The 23,402-nt window shown below is 44.4% G+C and overlaps 1 protein-coding gene across 1 annotated transcript; it reads right to left on the bottom strand.

Annotated features, from left to right (window-relative positions):
• Positions 1 to 11,339: 11,339 nt before the first annotated feature.
• LOC130877624 (C-type lectin domain family 10 member A-like) lies at positions 11,340 to 19,600 on the bottom strand. The gene is made up of 10 exons (XM_057775073.1): positions 19,362 to 19,600; positions 14,869 to 14,980; positions 13,740 to 13,853; positions 13,226 to 13,321; positions 13,071 to 13,142; positions 12,922 to 12,993; positions 12,679 to 12,765; positions 12,434 to 12,585; positions 12,250 to 12,356; positions 11,340 to 11,599 (listed from the first exon to the last, which is right to left on the bottom strand). Exons 2-10 carry the CDS (start codon positions 14,927 to 14,929, stop codon positions 11,440 to 11,442), a joined length of 921 nt encoding a protein of 306 aa, XP_057631056.1. The 5' UTR covers positions 14,930 to 14,980; positions 19,362 to 19,600; the 3' UTR covers positions 11,340 to 11,439.
• Between the last annotated feature and the right edge of the window lie 3,802 nt (positions 19,601 to 23,402).

Here is a 23,402-nt window from a genome sequence, read left to right as displayed (position 1 = left end):
CCTGGCACGTCTATAATGATTTTGTTATTTAAGTTGGGAAGACCCACCTTAAACCTGGACACACCTTCTGGTCGCAACCCACATTAAAAGACGTGAAAGAAGTAAGCTTTTGCGTTTTGCCTGCTTGCCCTCACTCCCACGGGAAGTTCCTCCGTGCTGTTGCCGAGCCATTCCTCCACTGGTATTAGAACCCACTTCTTGGGGATCCCAACCACATTAGAAGACAGTAGCTCTCTAGGAATCCTCTGGGACCCAGCACTGAATTGAGACTGCTGAGACCACCAGACTTGTGTGAACAACCACTGGATTCTTGGTCTTTCTGTCAAGAGACAGACATTGTTAAACTAGCTAGACCACAGCCTGTACGGCCCTCTAATAAATCCTCTTCTAATATGTAGATATTATTTTGTTAGTTTTGTTTCTCTAGATAATCCTGACTTGGTGTGCAAAGTCCTTCTGTATATGTGCTTCTTTAATTGGTTAATGAATAAAGCTATTTTGGTCTACAGCAGGGCAGAATAGAGTAAGGCAGGAATTCCAAGCAGACAGAAGAGGGGAGTAGGCAGAATCGATGAGATTCCATGTTGCTGTCAAAGGAGACAGACACCAGATGGAATCTTGCCCGTAAACCATGAGCCTCATGGTAAAATATAAAATAAAAGAAATGGGTTAATTTGAGATGTGAGAGCTAGCTAGAAATACGCTTAAGTTATTGGCCAAACAGTATTGCAATTAATATAGTTTCTGTGTGATTATTTCAAGTCCATGTAGACAGGAAACAATCAATCAATCTCTGCCTACAAAATGGCACCACAACATGGGCTAACTACATTCATACAAAACCTGAGAGAGCTTGGTAAGGAATTCTAGACACAAAAGAACAGAGTTTAGTGCAGCTTCTTGGTAGATGCATTTTTTTTTTCAGATGGGCTCTGTTTGCCTCTTCTAATATGTAGATATTATTTTGTTAGTTTTGTTTCTCTAGATAATCCTGACTTGGTGTGCAAAGTCCTTCTGTATATGTGCAGCAGGACCGTTGCAGCTCCTATAAGAGAAGTCTTCCTGACTCAGCACTGGCAGTAAAGGCTGCATGACTTCTTTAGGGAAGGGCTTCCTGGTTTGTGTTAGTTGTGCAAACAGCTCTGGCTCTTTCAGGAGGCCGAGCACTTAAATGGGGTCTGTGAGCAGCGTGTTACAAATTGCTTAACAGTAACATAGACCAGCTGTGACCCTGGAGCTGGGACAATGTGCATGGCTCTCAGAGGCAATGAACATGCCTCCACCACGTTGGACTGCACAGAGTTGGTCCTAGCCACATGTGTATAGCATTTAAAAAAAGAAAAGCACATGAAATAAAGACAAATTCAGATGGAAAATACCTTTAAAGATAAATGTACATAGGCTTGAGAGAGAGAGGAAAAGGGGTATAGAATAGATTAAAGGAATAAAGATAATAAAATAAATATTAAACTTATAGTAATAGAGTAAGAAAAAGTAATAGGGTAAGAAAAATAAGTCACGTAAAGATTGAATATACAAAGAGAGTCAGGACCATATATATTATTGTGTTTTCTTTGAATTTTTTGAATGTGAATGAACCAAGTACAGAGAGACATTTCATTTGAAAGTTGCTTACAATGCACTTCCTGTTAACTTAGATAATATCATATCTTTCTGGGGTCTTTGATGGAGTTGAGGGTAGATGATTATAATTATAGTTTTCCTTAGTTATAATAAAAAGATAAAATAGATATAAATATTATAACTATAATTCTTCCTTGATAACTCTTGTTACTTGAAAATTTACTATGTTAAAGTTAAAGCCTTCCTTTTTGTTTAAACAGAAAAGGGTAAATGGTGTGAGAAGTCCTTATGTATATGTGTTGCTTTTATTGGTTAATGAATAAAGCTGATTTGGACTACATAAGGGCAGAATAGAGTACAGTGGTAAATCCAAGCAGATAGAGGAGGAAAGTAGACCAGTCAATGAGATGCCACATAGTCGCCAAAAGAGACATGCCAGATGGAACCCTGCCAGTAAACCATGAGCCTCATGGTAAAATATAAAATAATAGGAACAGGTTAATTTAAAATGTAAGAGCTAGCTAGAAATACAATTAAGCTATTGGTCAAACAGTACCACAATTAATATAGTTTCTGTGTGTTTATTTCGAGTCTGGGTGGCCAGAAAATGAGCAAGCAGTCTCTGTCTACACTGACTGACACAATATGTCTTTAAATAATAATGGAATTAATCTTGAAATTAAGAATAAATTAAATTATACATCCTTAAAGAATCTACAGGCCAAGAAGAGTTTCAAGAGAAATTAGAAACTAATCTGAAATGAATTAAGTGAAAAAAACACAACAAAGTTATACTAGAGAAATTATTTGAAAGAAGGCATTCCATAATTTATAATAAAAAGAAAGCTGGGGCTAGAGAGATGACTCAGTGGTTAAGAGCACTTGCTGCTCTTCCAAATGATACAGGTTCAGTTCCCAGCACCTGCATGGCAGCTCACAGCCATCTCTAATTCCAATTCCAGAGAATCGGAATCCTCTTCTGGCCTCTGTGGGTGCTGAAGGAATGTAGTGCACAGACATACATGCAGGCAAAACACCCGTACACATAAAAACAAAACAAATCTTTTTTTATATTTATTTATTTATTTACTTATTATGTATACAATATTCTGTTTTGTGTGTATGCCTGCAGGCCAGAAGAGGGTACCAGACCTCATTACAGATGGTTGTGAGCCACCATGTGGTTGCTGGGAATTGAACTCAGGACCTTTGGAAGAGCAGGCAATGCTCTTAACCACTGAGCCATTTCTCCAGCCCCCAAAACAAATCTTTAAAAAGTAAATAGATAAAAATAAAAGAAGTGACCTTGACCTTAACTACCTTTGTCCACATTCCTCTGCTGTGACAAACGCAAGCACACTTGCTTTGTCTCGCTGTTGTGCACAATGCAAACACACTTGTTTTGTATCACTGTTGTGCACAAGGCAAACACACTTGTTTTGTCTCCCTGTTGTGCACAGATACAACCACGGTATTTAGTTTTCTTCCTGCTGCTGTGATAAAGACCATAACCAAAAGCAAGTTGGGGAACTAAGGGTATATTTAGCTTACCTGCTCTAACTATGGTCCACCATTGAGGGAAATCAGGGCAAGAACTCAAGGCAGGAACCTGGGGGCAGGAACTGAAGCAAAACCATGGAGGAGTGCTGCTTACTAGCTTGCTACCCATGATTTGCTCAGCCTGCTTGTTTAATCTTCTTCTGTTCCTTCTCCTCCTCCTTCTTGTGTTTTTGGGACAGTGACAATCCATTTAGCTCTAGAACTCACTGTGTTGATCAGGCTGGGCTAGAACTCACAGAGATCCTCCCGTCTCTGCCTCCAGAGTGCTGGCTTTAAAGGCATGTACTATTATGCCCAGCTCATTCTTCTTTTTTATACAACCCAGGACAACTTGCCCAGGGGTGGCATCAACCACAGTAAAAAATGGGCCCTCCCACGTCAATGATTAATCAAACAAAAAGTCTCTGCAGACTTGGCTGCAGGCCAGTCTAATGGAGACATCTTTATCAGTTGAGATACCCTCTTCTTGGATGGTTCTAGCTTGTATCAAGTTGACAAAAAAACAAAGAAAAACAAAACAAATGAAGCAAAACTCACCTCCACACCTCAGTGTCCCCTGTCTTCCTAGACACATTCTTTTTCCCCACACTCTTTCCTACTTTCATGATTTTTCTTTTAAACTTATTCTTTAAACATTTCATACTATCCCCAACTTCAAACGCTACTACAGAGCTACAGTACTGAAAGCAGCCTAGCATAGGCGTAAAAACCGACAGGAGGACCAATGGAACCAAATCAAAGACCCAGATATCACTCTATCCACCTACAAACACCTAATTTTTGACAAAGAAGCAAAAACTATCAAATGGAAAAAAAAGCATATTCAACAAATGGTGCTGGCATAACTGGGTACCAACATGTAGAAGAGTGAAAAGAGATCCATATCTATCACCATGCACAAAACTCAAGTCCAGATGGATCAAAGACCTCAACATAAACCGACCACACTGAACCTCGTAGAAGAGAAAGTTGGAAGTACACTTTAATGCATTGACACAGAAGACCACGTTCCAGGACTATAAAAGCTAACTGACAGGGGAGAAGTCCCAAATCAGTTTTAGCTTCATTTCTCTATGTCCTGCAACCAAAGTATGTTGTCTTCAGAAATACCATCTTACTACTTAGCTACAGTGGGCAACCAAGACCAATAGCAATACCCTGCAGACTTCCTGACCAACAACTCATAAGGAGGCATCCCATGACTGGCTCTGTGATTTTGTTTGGTTTTGATTATTCATGTCTTCTGAGACTAGCACTGTACTCATAGGTACCATCACTCATCTTTTTGTTTGCTATTACACTATTTAACTAGCTTACAAGTAGTAGGTTTCCATAAGATCTTTTCATACATCCTTAATCCCTTCTTCTCTCCCCATTTCCGTGTGTGTGTGTGTGTCTGTGTGTGTGTCTGTGTGTATGTATCTGTGTGTGTGTCTGTGTGTGTCTGTGTGTGTATGTGTGTGTGTGTCTGTGTGTGTATGTGTCTGTGTGTGTGTGTATGTGTGTGCTAGTGCCTACAGAGTCAGAATAGACCATTGGATTCCTCAAAGCTATGGTTATAGACAGATGAGTAACCTAATGTGGTTGCTGGAAACCAAGCTCAGATCCTTTGAATGAGTAGCCCACTTAAATCTGTATTAATTTATAATTATTTATCTTAATAGTTCATATGATGTATTGTAGGCAGAAACTCCTTGTGTATATCCTCCCAGACTCAAATAATCACAGAGAAACTATATTAATTACAACACTATTCGACCAATAGCTTAGGCATCTTTCTAGCTAGCTTTTATATCTTAAATTAACCCATTTCTATTAATCTGTGTATCACCACAAGTCTGTAGCATACAAGTAAGGTTCCAGGGTGTGTGTCTCCTTCAGCAGCTGCATGGCGTCTCTCTGACTCCGCCTACTCTCTCTATGTACATCTTCCAGCCTGGCTATATTCTATAGGCCAAAGCAGCTTCTTTACCAATGATAATAAAACATATTGATAGCATACAGAGGGGAATCCCACATCATCCCCCTTTTTCTGTCTAAATAAAAAGAAAAGTTTTTTAACTTTAACTATAATTGACTAAAATAAATAAAAAGGTTTTTTTTTTTTTTAACTTTAACTGTAGTTCTTCTATAACATTGGGGCATCCATCTTCAGCCTGTAGGCTCATAATATCTGGCAGACTTTTTATGAAGCAGGAAATTTGAAGATCTGTTTTACCTTGCAATGGCAAAGTTCATCCATTGCTTTCTTCTGTGTCCTGCAGAAAGTCTGGTAGTTTCTTTCATGAAGCAAGAACCCTGAAGGACCAGCTAAGTCTTCTTTTTTTTTTTTTCAGGGTATAGGCACTTATTCACTATATATATATATGTGATTTTTATTGAGCTTTACATTTTTCTCTGCCCCCATCCCGGCCTCTCTCCTCCTCTTCAGCCCTCTCCCAAGGTCCCCATGCTCCCAACTTTCTCAGGAGATCTTGTCTTTTTCTACTTTCCATCTAGGTTAGATCCATGTATATCTCTCTTAGAATTCTCATTGTTGTCTAGGTTCTCTGGGATTGTGATTTGTAGGCTGGTTTTCTTTGTTTTATGTTGAAAACCACTTATGAATGAGTACATAAGATAATTGTCTTTCTGGGTCTGGGTTACCTCACTCAAAATGATGTTTTCTAGCTCCATCCATTTGTCTGCAAATTTCATGATGTCATTTTTTTTCTGCTGTGCAGTACTCCATTGTGTAAATGTACCACATTTTCCTTATCCATTCTTTGGTTGAGGGGCATGTAGGTTGTTTCCAGGTCTGGCTACAACAAACAAAGCTGCTGTGAACATAGCTGAGCACACGTCCTTGTGGAGGCAAACTGTCATATGGAGAGGGCCCCTTGTTTTGTCCCAGCCACCAGGCTAGCTTACACCTGAAATAACCACACAGAAACTTATTAATTAAAACACTGCTTGGCTATTAGCTCTAGCTTCTTATTGGCTCATTCTTACATAATAGTTTAACCCATCTCCATTAATCTGTGTTTCACCATGTGGCTGTGGCTTACCAGCAAGATTCTAACCAACATTCGTCTGAGGCAGAGGATCCATGGCTTCTCCCTAACTCTGCTTTTTTCCTCCCAGAATTCAGTTGTCCTCTCCACCTACCTACGTTCTGCCCTATCAGCTAGGCTAAGGCAGTTTCTTTATTCATTGATCAATGAAAGCAACACACAAACAGAAGGAACTCCTACACCAGAAAACCTCTCTTAAAGGAGCCACATGCCCCTGCTCACCACCAGCAAACAGAGCCTATCAGAAAAAATGTGGCTATCAAGAAGCTGTGGTAAACTCTGTTCTTTTGTGTCTAGAATTTCTTGCCAAGCTCTCTCATGTTTTATGCGGATGTAGTCGGCCCACATTGAATACCATTTTGTAGGCAGAGACTGCTCATTTGTATCCCGGCTGCCCAGACACAAATAATCACACAAACTATATTAATTACAACACTCTGCAGCCAATAGCTCAGGCATCTTTCTAGCTAGCTGTTATATCTTAAATTAACTCATTTCTATTAATCTGTGTATCACCACAAGGCTATGACCTATCACTAAGGTTCCGGGTATCTCTCTGAATCCATCTACTCTCTCTATATATATCTTCCAGCCTGGCTATATTCTGCCCTGCTATAGGCTGAAGCAGCTTCTTTATTAATCAATGATAATAAAACATTCATAGCATACAGAGGAAAATCCACATCAATACATGTTTTGTCTGTGTGTTTGTGTTTGTAGCATGTGGGTACCTGGTGCCCACAGAGGATATGAGAAGGTGTTGGATCCTCTGGGACTGGAGTAACAGATAGTTATTAGTCATCATATAGGTGCTGGGAACTGAACCTGAATCTCTGGAAAAACAACAAGTACTCTTAACACTGAACCAATTCTCCAACACATTTAAATCTTCTTTTTAAATTTTAGATTTATACACACACACACACACACACGAGTAACCACCAGCTGTCTGATTGGACTTAAGGTCCTCTAAATAGGGGGGAAATCATGCCTGGTACTAGAAATCTAACAACTAGTCAGGATTCATGAGGCTATGGGTCTCAGAAGAGAGCCCACTACTGCCACTTTATGAGACGAACACGATGCCTAGCTGCATCTTAAACTTACCCCACACCCACAGGTAAATGTAGTGACCACTTCTTGTCAAAGAAGCTTCTCTTTGCAGCAGATGGAAACCATCACAAATCCACAACTTGTCCATTTTCTTCACCTTTTCAAAGGATCAACGCTGTTACATTAATTCTTTGTTTATTTTTTCATGTCATTTGTTTCTTCTCTGATCTTTTTTTTTCTACCTATTGATTTTGAGTTTGGCTTGATTTTGGTTTTCTAGGATTTCAAGGTGTGTCATTAAGTTATTTATTGTGATCTGAGTTTTTAACATAGGCATTTGTAACTACAAACTTCTTAGAATTGCTTTCACTGACTCCTATAGGTTCTAGTATGCTTTTGACATCATTCATTTCTAAGAATTTTTAAATTTTACTGCTGGTTTCTTCAGGGGCCCATTCATCACTCAACAGTGTGTTTCTCAATCTCCATGAGTTTGTATATTTTCTGTATTTTCTTTAAATAATGGTTTCTAGCTTCAATCCATTTTGATCCTATATAAGAAATGAAATTATATTAATATTTTTGTGCTTGCTAAGACTTGCTTTGTGTCCCCAAAGCACGGTCTGGTTTTGGAGGGTATTTCACTGGCTGTGAAGAAGAGGTGATCTGCAGCCTTTGGGTAGAATATCTTATAAACATCTGTTAGTCCATTTGATATATAATATCATACAACTCTGATGTATTTGTTTAGTTTTTTATTTGACTGCATGACCTGTCAGTCAGTCTTAAAGTATTGTTGTGTTGAGGTCAGTCTGTGCCATTGCAACCAGCAGCGTTTGTTTTGTGTAACTGGATATGGCAGAACTCAGTAATACATCTTCAGAATTGTTCTGTGCTCTTAATAGAGTTCCCATAATCAATATATCAACATGAAAGGATCTCCTTTCCTTCCTTCCTTCCTTCCTTCCTTCCTTCCTTCCTTCCTTCCTTCCTTCCATCCTTCCCTTCTTTTTCTTTCTTTTTTTCTCTTTTTCTTTGGTTTTTGAAGCCCTGCCTGGCCTGGAATTCACTTTGTAGATCAGGTTGGCCTTGAACTCATAGGGATCCTTCTGCCTCTGCCTCCCAAGTGTTGGGAATATCAACATGTGCCTCTATCCTGGTTTAAGCAGCTTGCTTTGTGTCCTCTGTATGTATCTTTTTTTCTGCCAGTACCATACTGTTTTATTACTATGACTCTGTAACATAATTTGATGTTTTGTTTATTTGTTGTATTTTTGATACAAGGTCTCTCACTGTATAGCCCCGACTGGCTTATAACTCATGGTATAGACTAGGCTGGCCTTGAACCTACAGAGATCCACCTGCCTCTGTCTCGTGAGTGCTGAGATCAAAGGCCTGCACCACCATGCCCAGAGCATAGTATAATCTGAGGTCAGGGTTTATGATACCCACATTATTACACTTTCTGTACAAATTGCTTTGACTATTCAGAGTCTTTACCGTTTCTATATGAATTTTATGATAGTTTGATCTATTTCTGTGAAGAATGTGTGGGATTTATTACATTTATTTATTAGGAGGAGCACATGTGTGGGTAGTCAGAAGAAAATTCGAGGAGGTTGGTTCTCCTCTCCCACCATGTATATCCTCGGGATTGAACTTGGGTCATCAGCATTGGCAGCAAGCACCTATATTCACTGAGCCATCTTGCCAGCCCCATGTCACTGGAATTTTGAGAGGGGTTACACTGACTAGGTGGCTTGATTTCAGCAACGCACTCTTTTTCATATTAATACTACTTTCCATGAGCAACGAACATCTTTCTATGTTCTAGTATCTTCTTCAATTTTTATTTTTTTTTAAATTTTTATTTTTTTTATATTTATTATGTATACAATATTCTGTCTGTATATATGCCTGCAGGCCAGAAGAGGGCACCAGACCTCATTATAGATGGTTGTTAGCCACCATGTGGTTGCTGGGAATTGAACTCAGGACCTTTGGAAGATCAGGCAGTGCTCTTAACTGCTGAGCCATCTCTCCAGGCCCTTCTTCAATTTTTAAATGTAGTATTTTAAAGCTTTCATTATACATGTCATTCACCTCTTGGGTTATATTAGATATAACTGCTCTTCACAAGCTGATTTTGCATCCCATGACTCTGATTACAATGTTTATCAGTCTTATAGTGGAGTGGTTTTTGAGTTACTTGTTTCTTGGTACTGAAAATGGAACTCGGGGCTTGGGCCCTTGGGCAGTAGGCTAGATAAGCCTCTACCACTGAAGTACATTCTCAACCTACATGACAGAGTCTCAATGTGTTTGTGTGTATGATCATACCATCTGCGGTCAAGAAAAATCCGAGATCATCTTCTCTCCTATTTGTGTCCCTTCTATTTCTTTTTCTTGCCCTATTACAGTGGCAAAGACTCAAAGCTCTGTGCTGAATAAGAGGAAAGAAAGCCAAACCCTTTCTGCCACAAGTTGTTCTGAGTGTTCTGTCACAGCATCAGAGGGCAAACTCAGACCGTCTCTATTTCATTGCTCCCTGCCCTGGTCTTGCTCTCTGCTGATGGACACAAGGCCCCTCTTACCCCCGCCCTGTCCTAACAAGCTTCCTCGTGGGTTGGCTGAGCTCTGTGGTTCTTCCTCACCACCGCAGCAGCCGTCAAGCAATAACATTTGGTGTATAAACTTTGGGTCTGACTTCCTTTTTACCTTCCTTTTTTAATTTATTATCTTTTTTCTTTGGGGGATTTTCCCTTCCTACTTCTTTTGTTATGTATTTATTTTCCCTTTATTCCATTTTTAAACAGGGTCTTGTTATACAGCTCAGACCTCAGTGATCTTGCAGTGCTCTGGCCTCAACCTCACAAATGTTGGATTACAAGCACACACTACCATACCTGGCTTCTGTTTTACTTTAGTTTTTTTTTTTTTTTTTTTTATTTCACATGATCTGTGTGTTTGTTTGGAACTCTACAATGTCTGCTACCAAGGAATTTACCTAAAATTTACAACAAAGGCATTAAAAGCATCACATTTGTTTTGCTGGGTATATTTTTAGATTTTAAAAACATTATGCATATGAATATTTCATATATATACATATATATATACATATATACGAAACACATGTATGCCTGGTGCCCATGGAGATCAGAAAGAGACATCAGGTCCCCTGGAGCTGGAGTTACAGATGGTTGTGAACCACTGTGTGGATGCAGTTGGGTCCTCTACAAGAGCAGCCAGTGCTCTTAACTTCCAAGCCATCTCTCCAGCCCATTTCTAAATCACTCAACGTTTTTCATCTTGACTTAACTGTTAAGTCCAAACTGATGGAGAAAACCACTAAGCAGATTATCCGCTGCCTCAGTTCCTCCAAGGTGAGTGCCTGTGTTCACTCTAACGCTTCCATCACACTAGAGAAGCATTCCTTCCTGTCATCAGTCAAGGTCTTATGTACGGACAAATGCTTTGTCTGTGTCTGCTGCTCATTCTGAGAGCCTCTGTGAGCCCTGACTGGCTGGTCCCTGCCACAGTCCTCAGTTGTTAGCATCAGAGCTTCTCTTCTGAGGACCCTGTAGTTCAATGATTCTGGGTTGTCACCCGTCTGTGAATGCAGCTTCCTTCTATAGGGATGAATATAACAGACTAGTAAGGTCATTCAATGCTTTCGAAGTACTCAAGGCTGGGTCAGTTCAGTTCCCAGTGGGTAGATAGGCAGCCAATGGTAGCAGTCCTATGTAACGGAAACTTGGATGACAGAATAAATTGACTAGGCTTTGTGTACCTATAAATTACAAAATGGGGCTTCTAACCAGATCATCTGACCAAAAGTCATCCAACTCTATGTTGCCACCATGGCTTGCTAACACTAGCCAACTCACCATCTCCCAGTCTCCAATGACCAGGCAACCCATAGAATGTATATATCTTTTTTTTTAACTAAAAAAAAAAAACCTTGACAATAATAGGCTGTACACTATACATAGCACAGTGTAAGGATTCCAACAATCACACCATTCCAAACACAACACTACATTCTTCAGATACCAGCCTTTATCTACCTCTTAAAATCCTGGGAAAAAAGTGCCCCAAGATGGTGGAGATACCGAGACAGAGGGATTACCAGTACCAGAAATCCGAGGCTTATGGCACTGAAGATATAGGTTGGGGGAGGGGACTCTTAGCTGCCTTTGCTCAGCTTTGATTCACAAATCCAGTGGTAAATCCTCTGGCAGACGTCATCATTCCAGCGACCATCATCGTAAGAGAAGTGGGCACAGTCCTCACCTCCTCCCAGCCCGTGGCCATGCCAATTATCTGGCTGTAGTGGCTTCCAATTCCTGAAAACAAACGGCTCTCAACTCCAGGAGGTCAAGCTCTCAGCCCTCTTACCAGGGCCCCCCCAAACCCCCAGAGTCATGTGCTAAAATGACAGGACAGTCCCAGGGAGAGGGGGAAAGCCACAGACAACACAGTCAGTCCCAGGGAGAGGAGGAAAGCCACAGACAACACAGTCAGTCCCAGGGAGAGGGGGAAAGCCACAGACAACACACGTCAGTCCCAGGGAGAGGAGGAAAGCCATAGACAACACAGTCAGTCCCAGGGAGAGGGGGAAAGCCGCAGACAATACACGTCAGTCCCAGGGAGAGGAGGAAAGCCATAGACAACACACGTCAGTCCCAGGGAGAGGGGGAAAGCCATAGACAACACAGTCAGTCCCAGGGAGAGGGGGAAAGCCGCAGACAATACACGTCAGTCCCAGGGAGAGGAGGAAAGCCATAGACAACACAGTCAGTCCCAGGGAGAGGGGGAAAGCCGCAGACAACACAATCAGTCCCAGGGAGAGGAGGAAAGCCGCAGACAACACAGTCAGTCCCAGGGAGAGGAGGAAAGCCATAGACAACACAGTCAGTCCCAGGGAGAGGGGGAAAGCCATAGACAACACAGTCAGTCCCAGGGAGAGGGGGAAAGCCGTAGACAACACACGTACTTGAAGCCATTGTCAAAGTCAGTCCCATCCACCCATCTCCAGGGTCCGTTTTGGTCTGTGAGGCCCATCCAGGTGGGCACGGGGCCCTTGCGGTCATTGATAAATCTCTGAGGAGAAAAAAAAGGGGGAGGAATGACTTCTCCCTCTAACAGACAACCTCCAGGAGAGCCCGTCGAGGCCACACCTGCTCCTCCATGGAGTTGACCACCACCAGGCGAGCGTTCTCTAGCTGGCAGTACTTGTCAGCCTCGGGCCATGACTTCCCAGTTTGAGAGAACCAGTAGCAGCTGCCTTCGTGTTCTATCCAGTGAAGGGGGCAGCAGGTCCTTTCAGAGCCTACGAGGCATCAGAGAGAGTACAGGGCTGAGGTGCGACACAGGGTAACATCTACCATAAACCACAGAGAAGTACACCCATCGCCCTCCTCACCATTGTTCCTGAGGCTGGCCAGCTGGCACGACAGGGCCTTCAAGTCCTTCCCCAGCTGTTGGACACGCTCCGTCATTTCAGAAAGATCTGGGACACACAGATGGACATGAGAACAGCGCTCTACTGCCACAGCTGCTTGGCGAGTCCCTGGTGCTCAGGTGGCCTGCACAGGGCTCAGCTAGGAACATCACACACTGCACACACACACACCTCCTCCCAGGGTACAGGAAACCAAGGTCTAACCTGTTTTCAGGGCCTGTTCCTTTTTCTCCACTGTGCTCTCCAGAGAAGTCACCTTCTGGCTCAAGTCTCGGCCTGGAAGACGACGGTTCAGTCCCAGGGACCCATTTGCCCACACCCTCTGCCAACTCTTAGAGACCAGGGCCTCTCACCTGCCAGCAGTTCCTGCCTGTGATCGTCCACGTCCACTTTCAGAGAATTGATCCTTTCTTGCAAGCTGTTACCTGCGGAACAAGGGACTGGATCAGGACTCTGTCCTCCCTGCCCAGCCCACTCCTGCCCAGAACCCGGTCAGAGCCCAACTCACCCTTGGAGTTCAGGGCCTGCAGTTCAGCCTTCATGTAGGAGGTGAGGTTTTCTGAACTGGCTCTCAGGGTGCCTAGGTCCCTCCTTAACTGGGAATCTGATGGGGACGATAGAATGATCAGAACCAAGATTGCTCAGTCCCCTCTGTGGCAGCAGTAAGATGGACACTGCACGCAGGGTAGCATTCTGGGTCACACTGGGGCAGACACCGTTGTTACCCAGGATTGCACTGGAGCAAACTGAGGCTTAGGAGTGAGGTGATGCACAAGAAGAAGTCACACGGCCAGCAGCCGTCCCCTTCGTGGGTCCTCGTGTCCCCACCAGTGTTCCCACCACTGCTCTCATCTACTTCCCCACACAGGTCCCTGTCCATTATGCGTCTCTGCTGTTAACCTTGTCATTGCCATGGCCCTCACTGCTGTCCTTTAGTCTTTGCTCCCATCGCTGCCTCCGTCCACCCTGCCCACCAACACCCCTGCGATTCCTCTCTTCCCTGTGATGCCAAGGGCACCCACTTTGGGATCCAATCACGGAGACAACCACCAGCAGCAGGAAGCCGAGGCCCAGGGAGAAGAGGAGGAGGTGGGTCCATGAGAAGACATTCCACAGGAAGGACTGGGGGGGAGCCGCTGAAAGGTAAGAGGGTGTCAGGGTAAGGGGCCCAGGCAGCAGTTCTCAGTTGGTGGGTGGTGACTCTTGTGGGGGTCAAATGGCCTTTTCACAGGGGTCACATATCAGATATCCTGCAGATCAGATATTTACATTACAATTCTTAACAGTAGCAAAATTACAGCTATGAAGTAACAAAAATAATCTTATGGTTGGGGTCGCCACAATGTGAGGAATTGTTTTAAAGGGTCGGGGCACTGGGAGGGTTGAGAACCATGGCTCCAGAGTGTGCAGATACAGGAGGTGTGGGCCCCAGGGGCCTTATCTAGGGGTGATTGTTTGGCCCTGGTAGTGCTGTAGGAGGGACGGGTTAAGAAGGGTTGGGGTGTGGCCGGGCGGTGGTGGCGCAGGCCTTTAATCCCAGCACTCGGGAGGCAGAGGCAGGCGGATCTCTGTGAGTTCGAGACCAGCCTGGTCTACAAGAGCTAGCTCCAGGACAGGCTCCAAAACCACAGAGAAACCCTGTCTTGAAAAACAAAAAAAAAGAAGGGTTGAGGTGGGGGTGCTCCTCTCAACGAGTCCTCACCCCCAGAAGCCTCTCCTACTGTCAGCCTCGGGTGTGCAAAGTGCAGGAATGCACAAACATTAAGCACACAGACAGGGACTGCAGGGCTCCGTGAGGTTTCACATCAGAGCTGGAGACGTAATACAAGGACACAGAGGCGCTGGGGACAGCTGCAACAGTCAGGCCATTACTGGACCCTTAGCCTCTGCACGACTGTGTGAGCAAGGGGTGAACTTCTCCAAACCCAACGACCCACCATGCACACCTCCTATCCCCTCCCACAGAGCACAGCAAGTCCTGTCCCTCCAGGTCACTCTTCCTGTCCCTGCGTCTCCGAGAACCTTCTACGTGCAATGTAAGGGGCTCTGGGAGTGGGAGTGGGCGCCCTGGTGCATGGTGAGAAACAACGGAAACTTTGATAGACATAGTCAGGGTGCACTCGGGGGACTCCCGCCCTCCTTCCCACTCACCTTTTCCAGTCTCCTGGTTTTTCGCCTCACTCCCCAAGTTCTGGAAGTTTTCATACGTCATTGTCTTATTTGGACAAACGTACGCTTGTGTATGCTTGCGAGGCTCTCAGAACTGAAATGGAGAGACCAGGGTTCAGTTTGGGGTACCACTAGGTCTAAGAACGAGACAGACAGCAGGGTGGAGCTGCGGGCAAGGCTGGGGCTGCAGGGGAGCAGTCCAGTTGAGAAGGAGCCTCAGTTACCATGACCCTGAGGACGGAGGTAGGCTTGAGTCTACAGCTGAGGCTAGACATGATGTCAGAATGCATCAGCTTTGAGGTGGGGATAGACCCGTGGGGATAGACCTGGAGCTAAGGTCATACAGCTCTAAGCTGCTTTGTCAGCAGGAGAGAGCATTTGAAAAACGATAACATACTGTTTGTTTGGGGTTTGGGTTTTGTTGTTGTTGTTGGGTTTGGGGTCTGGTCCCATCCCCAAGACAGGGTTTCTCTGTTTAACCCTGTCTGTCTTGGAACTCACTCTGTAAACCGTGCTGGCCTTGAACTCAGAGACCCGCCTGCCTCTGCCTCCTTAGAGGTGGGACTAAAGGTGTGTGCCATCACTGCCCAGCAACATCCTGTTTCTATAGGGCCTTTCAAAGGATGCCTTGCCTGACCACAGTCTGAACACACAAATACCCTCAAACACTCAAACACTACTTCTAAATGTCAAGTGTGGAAGGATTTTCTTCTCATTTCCTTTGAGAAACCTGATATGCTGTGTCTGTCCTTTTCTCTCTCTCTTTAATAAATTTATTTATTTATTTAATATCCTGGCCACAGTTTCCCCTCCCTCCTCTCCTCTCAATCCCCCGCATCCTCTCTCTGTTCCCACCCCCAATCTATTTCTCCTCCATTTCTGTTTAGGAAAGGACGGGTCTCCTACAAGTCATCAATAAAACATGGCATATCAAGTTGCAATGACACTAAACACCTCCCCAGGGATTAAAGCTGGGCAGGGTGATCCAGTGTGAGGAGTAGGGTCCCAAAAGCCAGTAAAAGGGTCAGAGACAGCCCCTGTTCCAGCTGCTAGGAGTCCCACAAGAGGACCAAGCCACACAACTGTCACATCTAGGTCAGCCCCACACAGGCTCCCCAGTTGTCTGTTCAGTCCCTGTGAGCTCCTATGGCCCAGGTTAGTTGATTCTTTGAGTTTTCTTATTACATCCTTGACCCCTTTGGCTCCCACAATCCTTTCCTCCCATCTTCTTCAGGATTCTCCGAGCTCGGCCTAATGTCTGGCTCTGGGTCTCTGCATGTGTTTCCATGTGATGAAAACAGGGCTAGGCACCAGTCCAATCGCAGGCCTGCTGCATGTCCGCTATTGCTAGGAGTCTTAGCTGGGGTCTTCCTTGTAGATTCCTGGGAGATTTTCTTGCACCAGGTTTTTGCCTGACCTCAAAATCCCCCCCCCGCCCCGTTTCCAGTAGTCTCCTTCAGTACTCTCCTCTTCTGTCAGCTCCCCTCCCCCAGCCAGAACCTGGTCTCTCATGGTCCCATCCCCACCCACCCGCAGTCCACTCGTGAACTCTCTTATATTTCCCCTTCCCAGGGAGATCTGGGCATCCCCCCTTGAACCCTCCTTGTTACCTAGTCTCTCTGAGGCTGTGGATTATTGCATAGTTATCCTTTATTTTACAGCTAATATCAACTTATGGCTGAGTACATTCCATGTTGTCTTCCTCAGTCTGGGTTACCTCACTCAGGATGATTTTTTTCTAGTTCCATCCATTTGCCTGCAAATTTCCTGGTGTCCCTGTTTTTAACAGCTGAGTAATACTCCATTGTGTAAATATACCATATTTCTTTATCCATTCCTCAGTTGAAGGACATCTAGGCTGTTTCCAGGTTCTGGCTGTTACAAATAAAACTACTATGAACATAGTTGAACACGTGTCCTTGTGGTATGATTGACCATCATTTGGGTATATACCCAAGAGCTGGTATAGCTGGGCTTGTGGTAAGTTGATTCCCAGTTTTCTGAGAAACTGCCATACTGACTTCCAAAGTGGCTGTACAAGTTTGCACTCCCACCAACAGTGGAGGAGTGGCCCCCTTGCTCCACATCCTCTCCAGCATGAACTGTCTCTTGTATTTTCGATCTTAGTCATTCTGACAGGTGCAAGGTGCAATCTCAGAGTCATTTTGACGTGCATTTCTCTGATGGCTAACGATGTTGAGCAGTTTCTTAAGTGTTTCTTGGCCATTTGAGATTCTTCTGTTGAGAATTCTCGGCTTAGATTTATACCCCATTTTTAAAATTGGATTTTTTTTGGTTTGCTGATGTCTAGTGTTTTGAATTCTTTATATATTTTAGAAATCAGCCCTCTGTTGGATGTAGAGCTGGTGAAGATCTTTTCCTATTCAGTAGGCTGCCATTTTGTCCTATTGACAATGTCCTTTGCCTACAGAAGATTTCTCTCTGAAAAGGCCTCATATCACAGTTCTATTCTGAAGGATTTAAGATGCTAAAGCCCAAAAAAAGCTGATTTTTATCTAGCCCATTATTTAAAAATCACAGGAAATCAGGAAGTGGGTTTGCTATTGTTTATCATGCATTTGCATTTATTGCTTGTGTGTGTGTGTGTGTGTGTACATGTGTGGCATGGTACATATGTGGAAACCAGAGGATAATTGGTTCTCTCCCTCCACAGTGTGGGTTCCAGGGGCTGAACAAGTCAGCAGGCTTGGCAGCAAACTTCTTTACCCAAAGCCATCTTACTGGCCCCAAAGCCTGCTTTTCATTTTTCCAATAATATCTATTAATATCTCAAGAATAAATTTGACCATTTGGAATACATTGTCTTCAGGACTTTTCTTAGCATTTTCGTGGCCACCTATCAATAATTCTAAATTCTTTTGTGTATAGAAAGAATAAAGAGCAAATTATCGTAATGGTTTATGATTCAAAGATATAAACTGTAGATAACCTAGAACTTGTCACTCCACATGAAAATTGTAGCAAAGCCATAGTGTTATTTGAAGATTTGTTAATAAAAAATTAAATGTTAAGATCTCAAAAAAAAAGTGCTACTCCTGGGTCTGAAATAAAGATGCATTTGTCCTTGTGTCTCCTGTTGACACCGGCATCACTGCTCGGTCAGGACATAGGAGGGACCGAGCCTAAGCCTGCAGTAAAGCTGGAAGTGCAGTGGAGCTGAGTGAAAAACCCATGTGAAAAGCCAGGTCAAAGGGCTGGAGAGAAGGCTCAGCGGTGAAGAGCATGCAATGTTCTTTCAGCTGACCTGAGTCTGGCTCCCAGCTCCCACACTGGGCAGCTCACAACTGCCCGTGACTCCAACTCCAGGGAGATTCATCTCTCCTGAACCCTGAGAGGTTCACATGCATACACCCACATTCAGAGACCCATGTGTACATATGGTTATACCCACATACAGAGACATACATGTGCATATAATTCAAATAACAAAGTTTAGGGAAAAAAGGAAGAAATGGCTAAACATGGTGTCCTGTTTGTGATCCCAGTGCCGGGAAGGCAGACCAGCTGAATCCCTTGAGTTCGCTGCCTAATTGATAAGTCCCAGATCGCTCAGAGACCCTGTCTCAAAAAGCAAACACACAGCAACCACAGAAAGAGGGGAAGAAAGAAGGAAGGGATGAAGGGAGGGAAGGAGGGAGGGGGGAGGAAGAGAGGGAGGAAGGGAAGAAGGGAAAATGATGTGGAACTGGGGAAAGGGCTCAGCTGATAAAGTGCTTGATAAAGGGGGCCTGAGCCTGGACCCCTAGCGCCCACATAAAGGCTGGAATGCTGGCTGGAGTGGCACTCTTGTAACCCCAGTGTTTGTGAGAGGGGAGCAGACACAGGTCCTGAGAGCTCACTGGTACATGGACTAGCCCAAATGGCAAGCTTCAGGTTCAGTGAGAGAACATGTCTTAAAAAATAAAGTTCAGAGTGATAGAGGAAAAGCCTTGAGGTCAGTCTCTGGCCTCCACACATGCATGCACCTGCACCTACACACATAGTGCACACACATGCATACAGTACACACACACGTAATAACAATGTATATAGTTCCTGAGGAATTATAGCCATCATTGGACTTCAGCATCCACATACATGTACATACATATATACATGCACCTATACACACATGAACATGTATACATACTTCAGGTTAGAACTATAGTTTGAATCTAGGATATCTCCAAAGTCTGTTAAGCAAAGAGCTGAAGTTAGGACAGAGGCCAGAGCTAGGATGAAATCAGATGGGAGTGGGGCCAAAGATGGGGCTTACTTTGAGTCTTAGTTTGACTAGGAATTGAGGAAGGCACAATTCGAACTAGAGTCCAGTGATCGGAGGGAGTCCCAAGTCCACAACAAGCTCTTTCTATGTCTGCACATTTCCTTCCAACCAAGACCCAGAGTCCCCCCTCCTCGTATCCCTAACACATTCCCTGTCACACTGATCCACCCGGCAACCCCAGCCCGGTTACCTGTGTGAAGTCTGGAGACTGTGACTCTTGGCTTCCCTGTGCGGCGATGCCCAGGGTTGGGAAGTCTGTCAGAATGGAGAACTAAATCCTGGAGGGTTGATGTGGGAGGGAACAGGCAGAAATCACACTCATGTCAGAGGTCATTTAGTCCTTTGTGTCTGAAAGTCTGATGGTCTGTTTTGGGGAACACCCCATTTTTTTCAACCTCTAAACACTGAGTGAATGGGAGCTTGAGTGTTTGTGGGGGTGGGCATAAAGGACACGTCTCGTTTACGTCTTCCCAGATATACCATCCTCCGTTTCTCTTTCTTGCAGCTCCTGTAACTTCCTCGTTTTTCACTAAGTAGGAGGGGGGTTACAACAGAGGGACAGTCTGGTGTTCTTCTCCTAGGCCTCTCATCTTCATTCGCTTCCTGCCCATGACTTCCCCAGAATTTTGGCGTCTCTGTCACTGAACACCTGCTCCCTGGGAGTTCATTCTCTGCTCATAGTGAAAACCCGGTTGGACTCCCTGGAACCTGACTCCTTGGACCCCCGCACCAAGCTCAACCCTAACTCCACCCAGAAAGATGGAGAGGGACAGAAACCATGTCCTGACCAGAATGAGAGAAGGGGTGAAGACAGAGGCATCAATTCTGGGGCATGGGGGGGGGGGTATCAGCATTGGCCATTGATTCCCTCTAGCGCGTTGGGAGGCAGTGTCGATGAAGGAAGGAAACAGCCCCAAGTCACACCCCGTGACATCCAGCACCCAGCCTGGCTCTGCTCAGCCCTCACGTCAGACCTCCATTTTCTCACAGGAGCCCCGCCAGTACTCGGGTCTTCAGAACGTTTTCAGTTAGGAACCCGAGTGTAGAAGAGCAGAGCAAATCCATCTTCAGTTCATCTGTTTTCTTTTTGTTGTTGTGACACACTTGTTTTTATTGCATTGCTGTGTCAGGACCATTTCATGACTTCGTTTCACTGATCCTGTGATATTTTGACTAGTCTGTGTTTCTAGTGAGAGCTACAGCTTGGGCCTAGACTAGGGTCCCCTTGGATCTAGACAAGGGATCCCCAGACAGCTGCTAGTGGGAGGTAACCATCCCTTTTACAGGCTACTATGGGAGGCCTTCTGGCCACTGAGCTGTGCTCTGGAAAGAGGTTGTGGGATCCCAGCCCTTTCCTCTTTCCCTTTTGCTTCCTAACCAAGAGTTGAGTGGTTTCACTGCTACACAGTCCTGATATGGTTTATGGTCTTGCCATGGGCACAATGCAATGAAGCCACAGAAAATGTGTCTCCAAATAAGGCTGCCCCTTCTGTAAGTTGATTGTCTTGGGTAGTTTTTATAGGGCAGAACACTGACTAACCCAGGTTTTGCAAGCTAAAGTTGAAACTTTTGGAGTGCAGGGGGCAGGCTCCTCAGTAGGAACTCGCCCTTTGAAAAGGGTGGGGAAGAAGACAGAGGTAGCCCCAACATGGTACCAACCAGCTGAGTTCTATGAGCTTGAACAGTGGAGGTTACCTGTGATTGTGACAGTTCCATTCCAGGGAGGTGATGGAGGTTACACCAAATCCGTACATCACATTCCAGGAAAACCATCATTTTTCACAGTGTCAATTCTGTTGGCTTGTGAACACGAGAGCACTTCGAATCTTCTTGTGTCTTCTTCAGTTTCTTCCTTCAGTTTTTGTAGAGGGCAGAAGGCCATTGTGCTCACAGATAAACACTAGAGGAACCAGGAGTGTTGAACACCCAGACTTGCCTCTTCAACTTGTTTTCCACCCAGAAGGCTGGGAGTGGGTGTAGCTAACAGCCTGGAAATCTGTGCTGTCGGTAGAGCCTCACCTGAATCCCCCAGACCATTATGTTTATTCCAGATTCTTCCTCACTAGACTCCTATCTTGACTATCATTTCTTAGTCAGTAAAACCCATCCTTAGGGGAGACGTCACATGTACTTTGTAGCTTGGTGATTTCTACAATATTTGTCTGACCTCAACCATACCTGATCCTCCCCTGGGTCCTTAGGCTACAGAACCAGTCTTTAAGAGGAGTCCCACAGACTTTGCAAGAGTTTCAATATCGCACCTGAAGCTTTCTTGTGCACATGGGATTAAGATCATTGTTGCCAGAAAACATTTTCCAAAACTTGCATTGTACTTAAAGATATCTGAAATAAACCACCTGGTATCAGACTCTAGAAGTTTGAGCCAACACTGGCTAAGTCATCATGTTGAACCTTCTTGCCTTGTGTGGATGAATCATTTTTCTGCTGGTGGTGGCGCTTGCAGGGACCCCCACAAGGTTTTGTACTCAAGGTCTTTCACCTCAGCTCAGATGTACTCCTAGGGTCTTGGTTAAGCTATTGTGAAAATGTGATTGCTCCCCTGATGTCTGTCTAGGAGTGTTCACAACCAGACTGCAGAAGACACCATTTTTCAGCTGTCAGTTTGGGAGCCACAACTCTGATTAGAGTAATTATTAGATCTAAGGGTTCAGTGATGGAATTTTTAGGGTTTTTTAAGTATAGTATTTTTGAAAACAGGGATGATTTGGCTTCTTATTTTACTACCTCTTGAATTTATTTCTGACACTTACTGTCCCAGGTCAAGGACTGCATGTCATGAGTTTATCCATATTGAAGTTATTGAAGGCCTTTTCTGCATCTCTTAAGGGGAATCACATGACTGTGGTCTCTGAGTCTATATGCTGTATTGTGTTTATTGATTTGCATGTGTTGACCCATTTTGTAGTCTTGAAAGCAATATAATCATGATATATAGTGTTTTCATGAGCAAACATTTAATGTTGAACTAAGTTTTCTAATATCTCACTGAGAATTTTTGTGCCTATTTTCATTAAGAATATTGTTTTCATTTTTTATTTTTGATGTTTTCTCTTCTGAAAAATACTTTTTTTTCAGTGTGTCTGCATTTAGTTCTCCCCTCCCCATCTCTAACTGCCTTACACAGCCATCTTTCACCCAGGACCATGACTGGGTGTCCCCAGGCTCCCTGATTGATGATTGTTCCTTGTTTTCAGCCCCACAGAGTAGCTCAATCTCAAGGAATATGCCTCCTCCCACAGCGGTGCCTGTGTAGACCCTGCATGGTATGGAGATTGCTACAGTGGCTTCTCCAGTGCAGATGTGCTGAATGTCCTTTCCTCGATCATCCCGGGTGGGTATCTAACACCCAGTGGTCAGCCCTGGAATAACATACACACAACTAACATTGTACAGATTGGGCAGGTTGCATTTCTATGTTTAGGAATACACACACACACAATTAAAGAAATGGAGGCCATGAATTTGAGAGAGAGTTGAGGGATATACATGGGGAAAGTTAGAGGAAAAGGAAGGGGGGAACGATGTAATTCTATTTTTAATTTTCTTTTTTATGCATTTTTTCTCAAACAATACATTCCCAACTGCAGCCTCCCCTTCCTCTCCTCCTCCCAGTTCCCGCCTCACCTTCCCTCTCCCCCAGATCCACTACTCCTCTGTTTCCCTTCAGAAAACAGAAGGCTTCCCAGGGATATCAACCACACATGTCATAACAAATTCTTTGCAATAATCCCAATTTTTGCAAAAGTCACATACCAAATCTCCCAACTGGATCTTGGGCCTATGAGAACCACGTATTTGCCCTTTGGCTGTGGTGACCGCCACCCTCTCTTTACAGGAAGGCCCCCTAGTGTACCTGTAGAAAGTGCTTCAGGCCTCCTCCTCTTCCGGGAGCCAGGTAGACTGTTTGCCAATTTTTGCTGCTGAGCCTTGCTATCCTTCAGGTCCTTTAGCTGTTCTGTGATGTCTTTTGTGATTTCTGCGCTCTTCCTCTCTTTCTGTCTTCAGCATAGAATCTGTCCTGCTCCCCTGACTTTCTCAGTGCTGATTTTACATGGAGGCTGCTTCTAATCTGCCATCTTGGCATGTCTCCCTTGGACAGCTCTGGCTGTCCTGGAACTTACTACATAGACTGGGCTGGCCTCTCAAACTTATAGAAATCCACCTGCCTCTGCAACCCCCCTCCCAGTGCTGGTATTAAAGGCATGCAACA

Source organism: Chionomys nivalis, chromosome 7 (genome assembly GCF_950005125.1).
Source record: "Chionomys nivalis chromosome 7, mChiNiv1.1, whole genome shotgun sequence".
Lineage (NCBI taxonomy): Eukaryota > Metazoa > Chordata > Mammalia > Rodentia > Cricetidae > Chionomys > Chionomys nivalis.
This window is presented reverse-complemented; position numbering and strand designations above follow the sequence as displayed.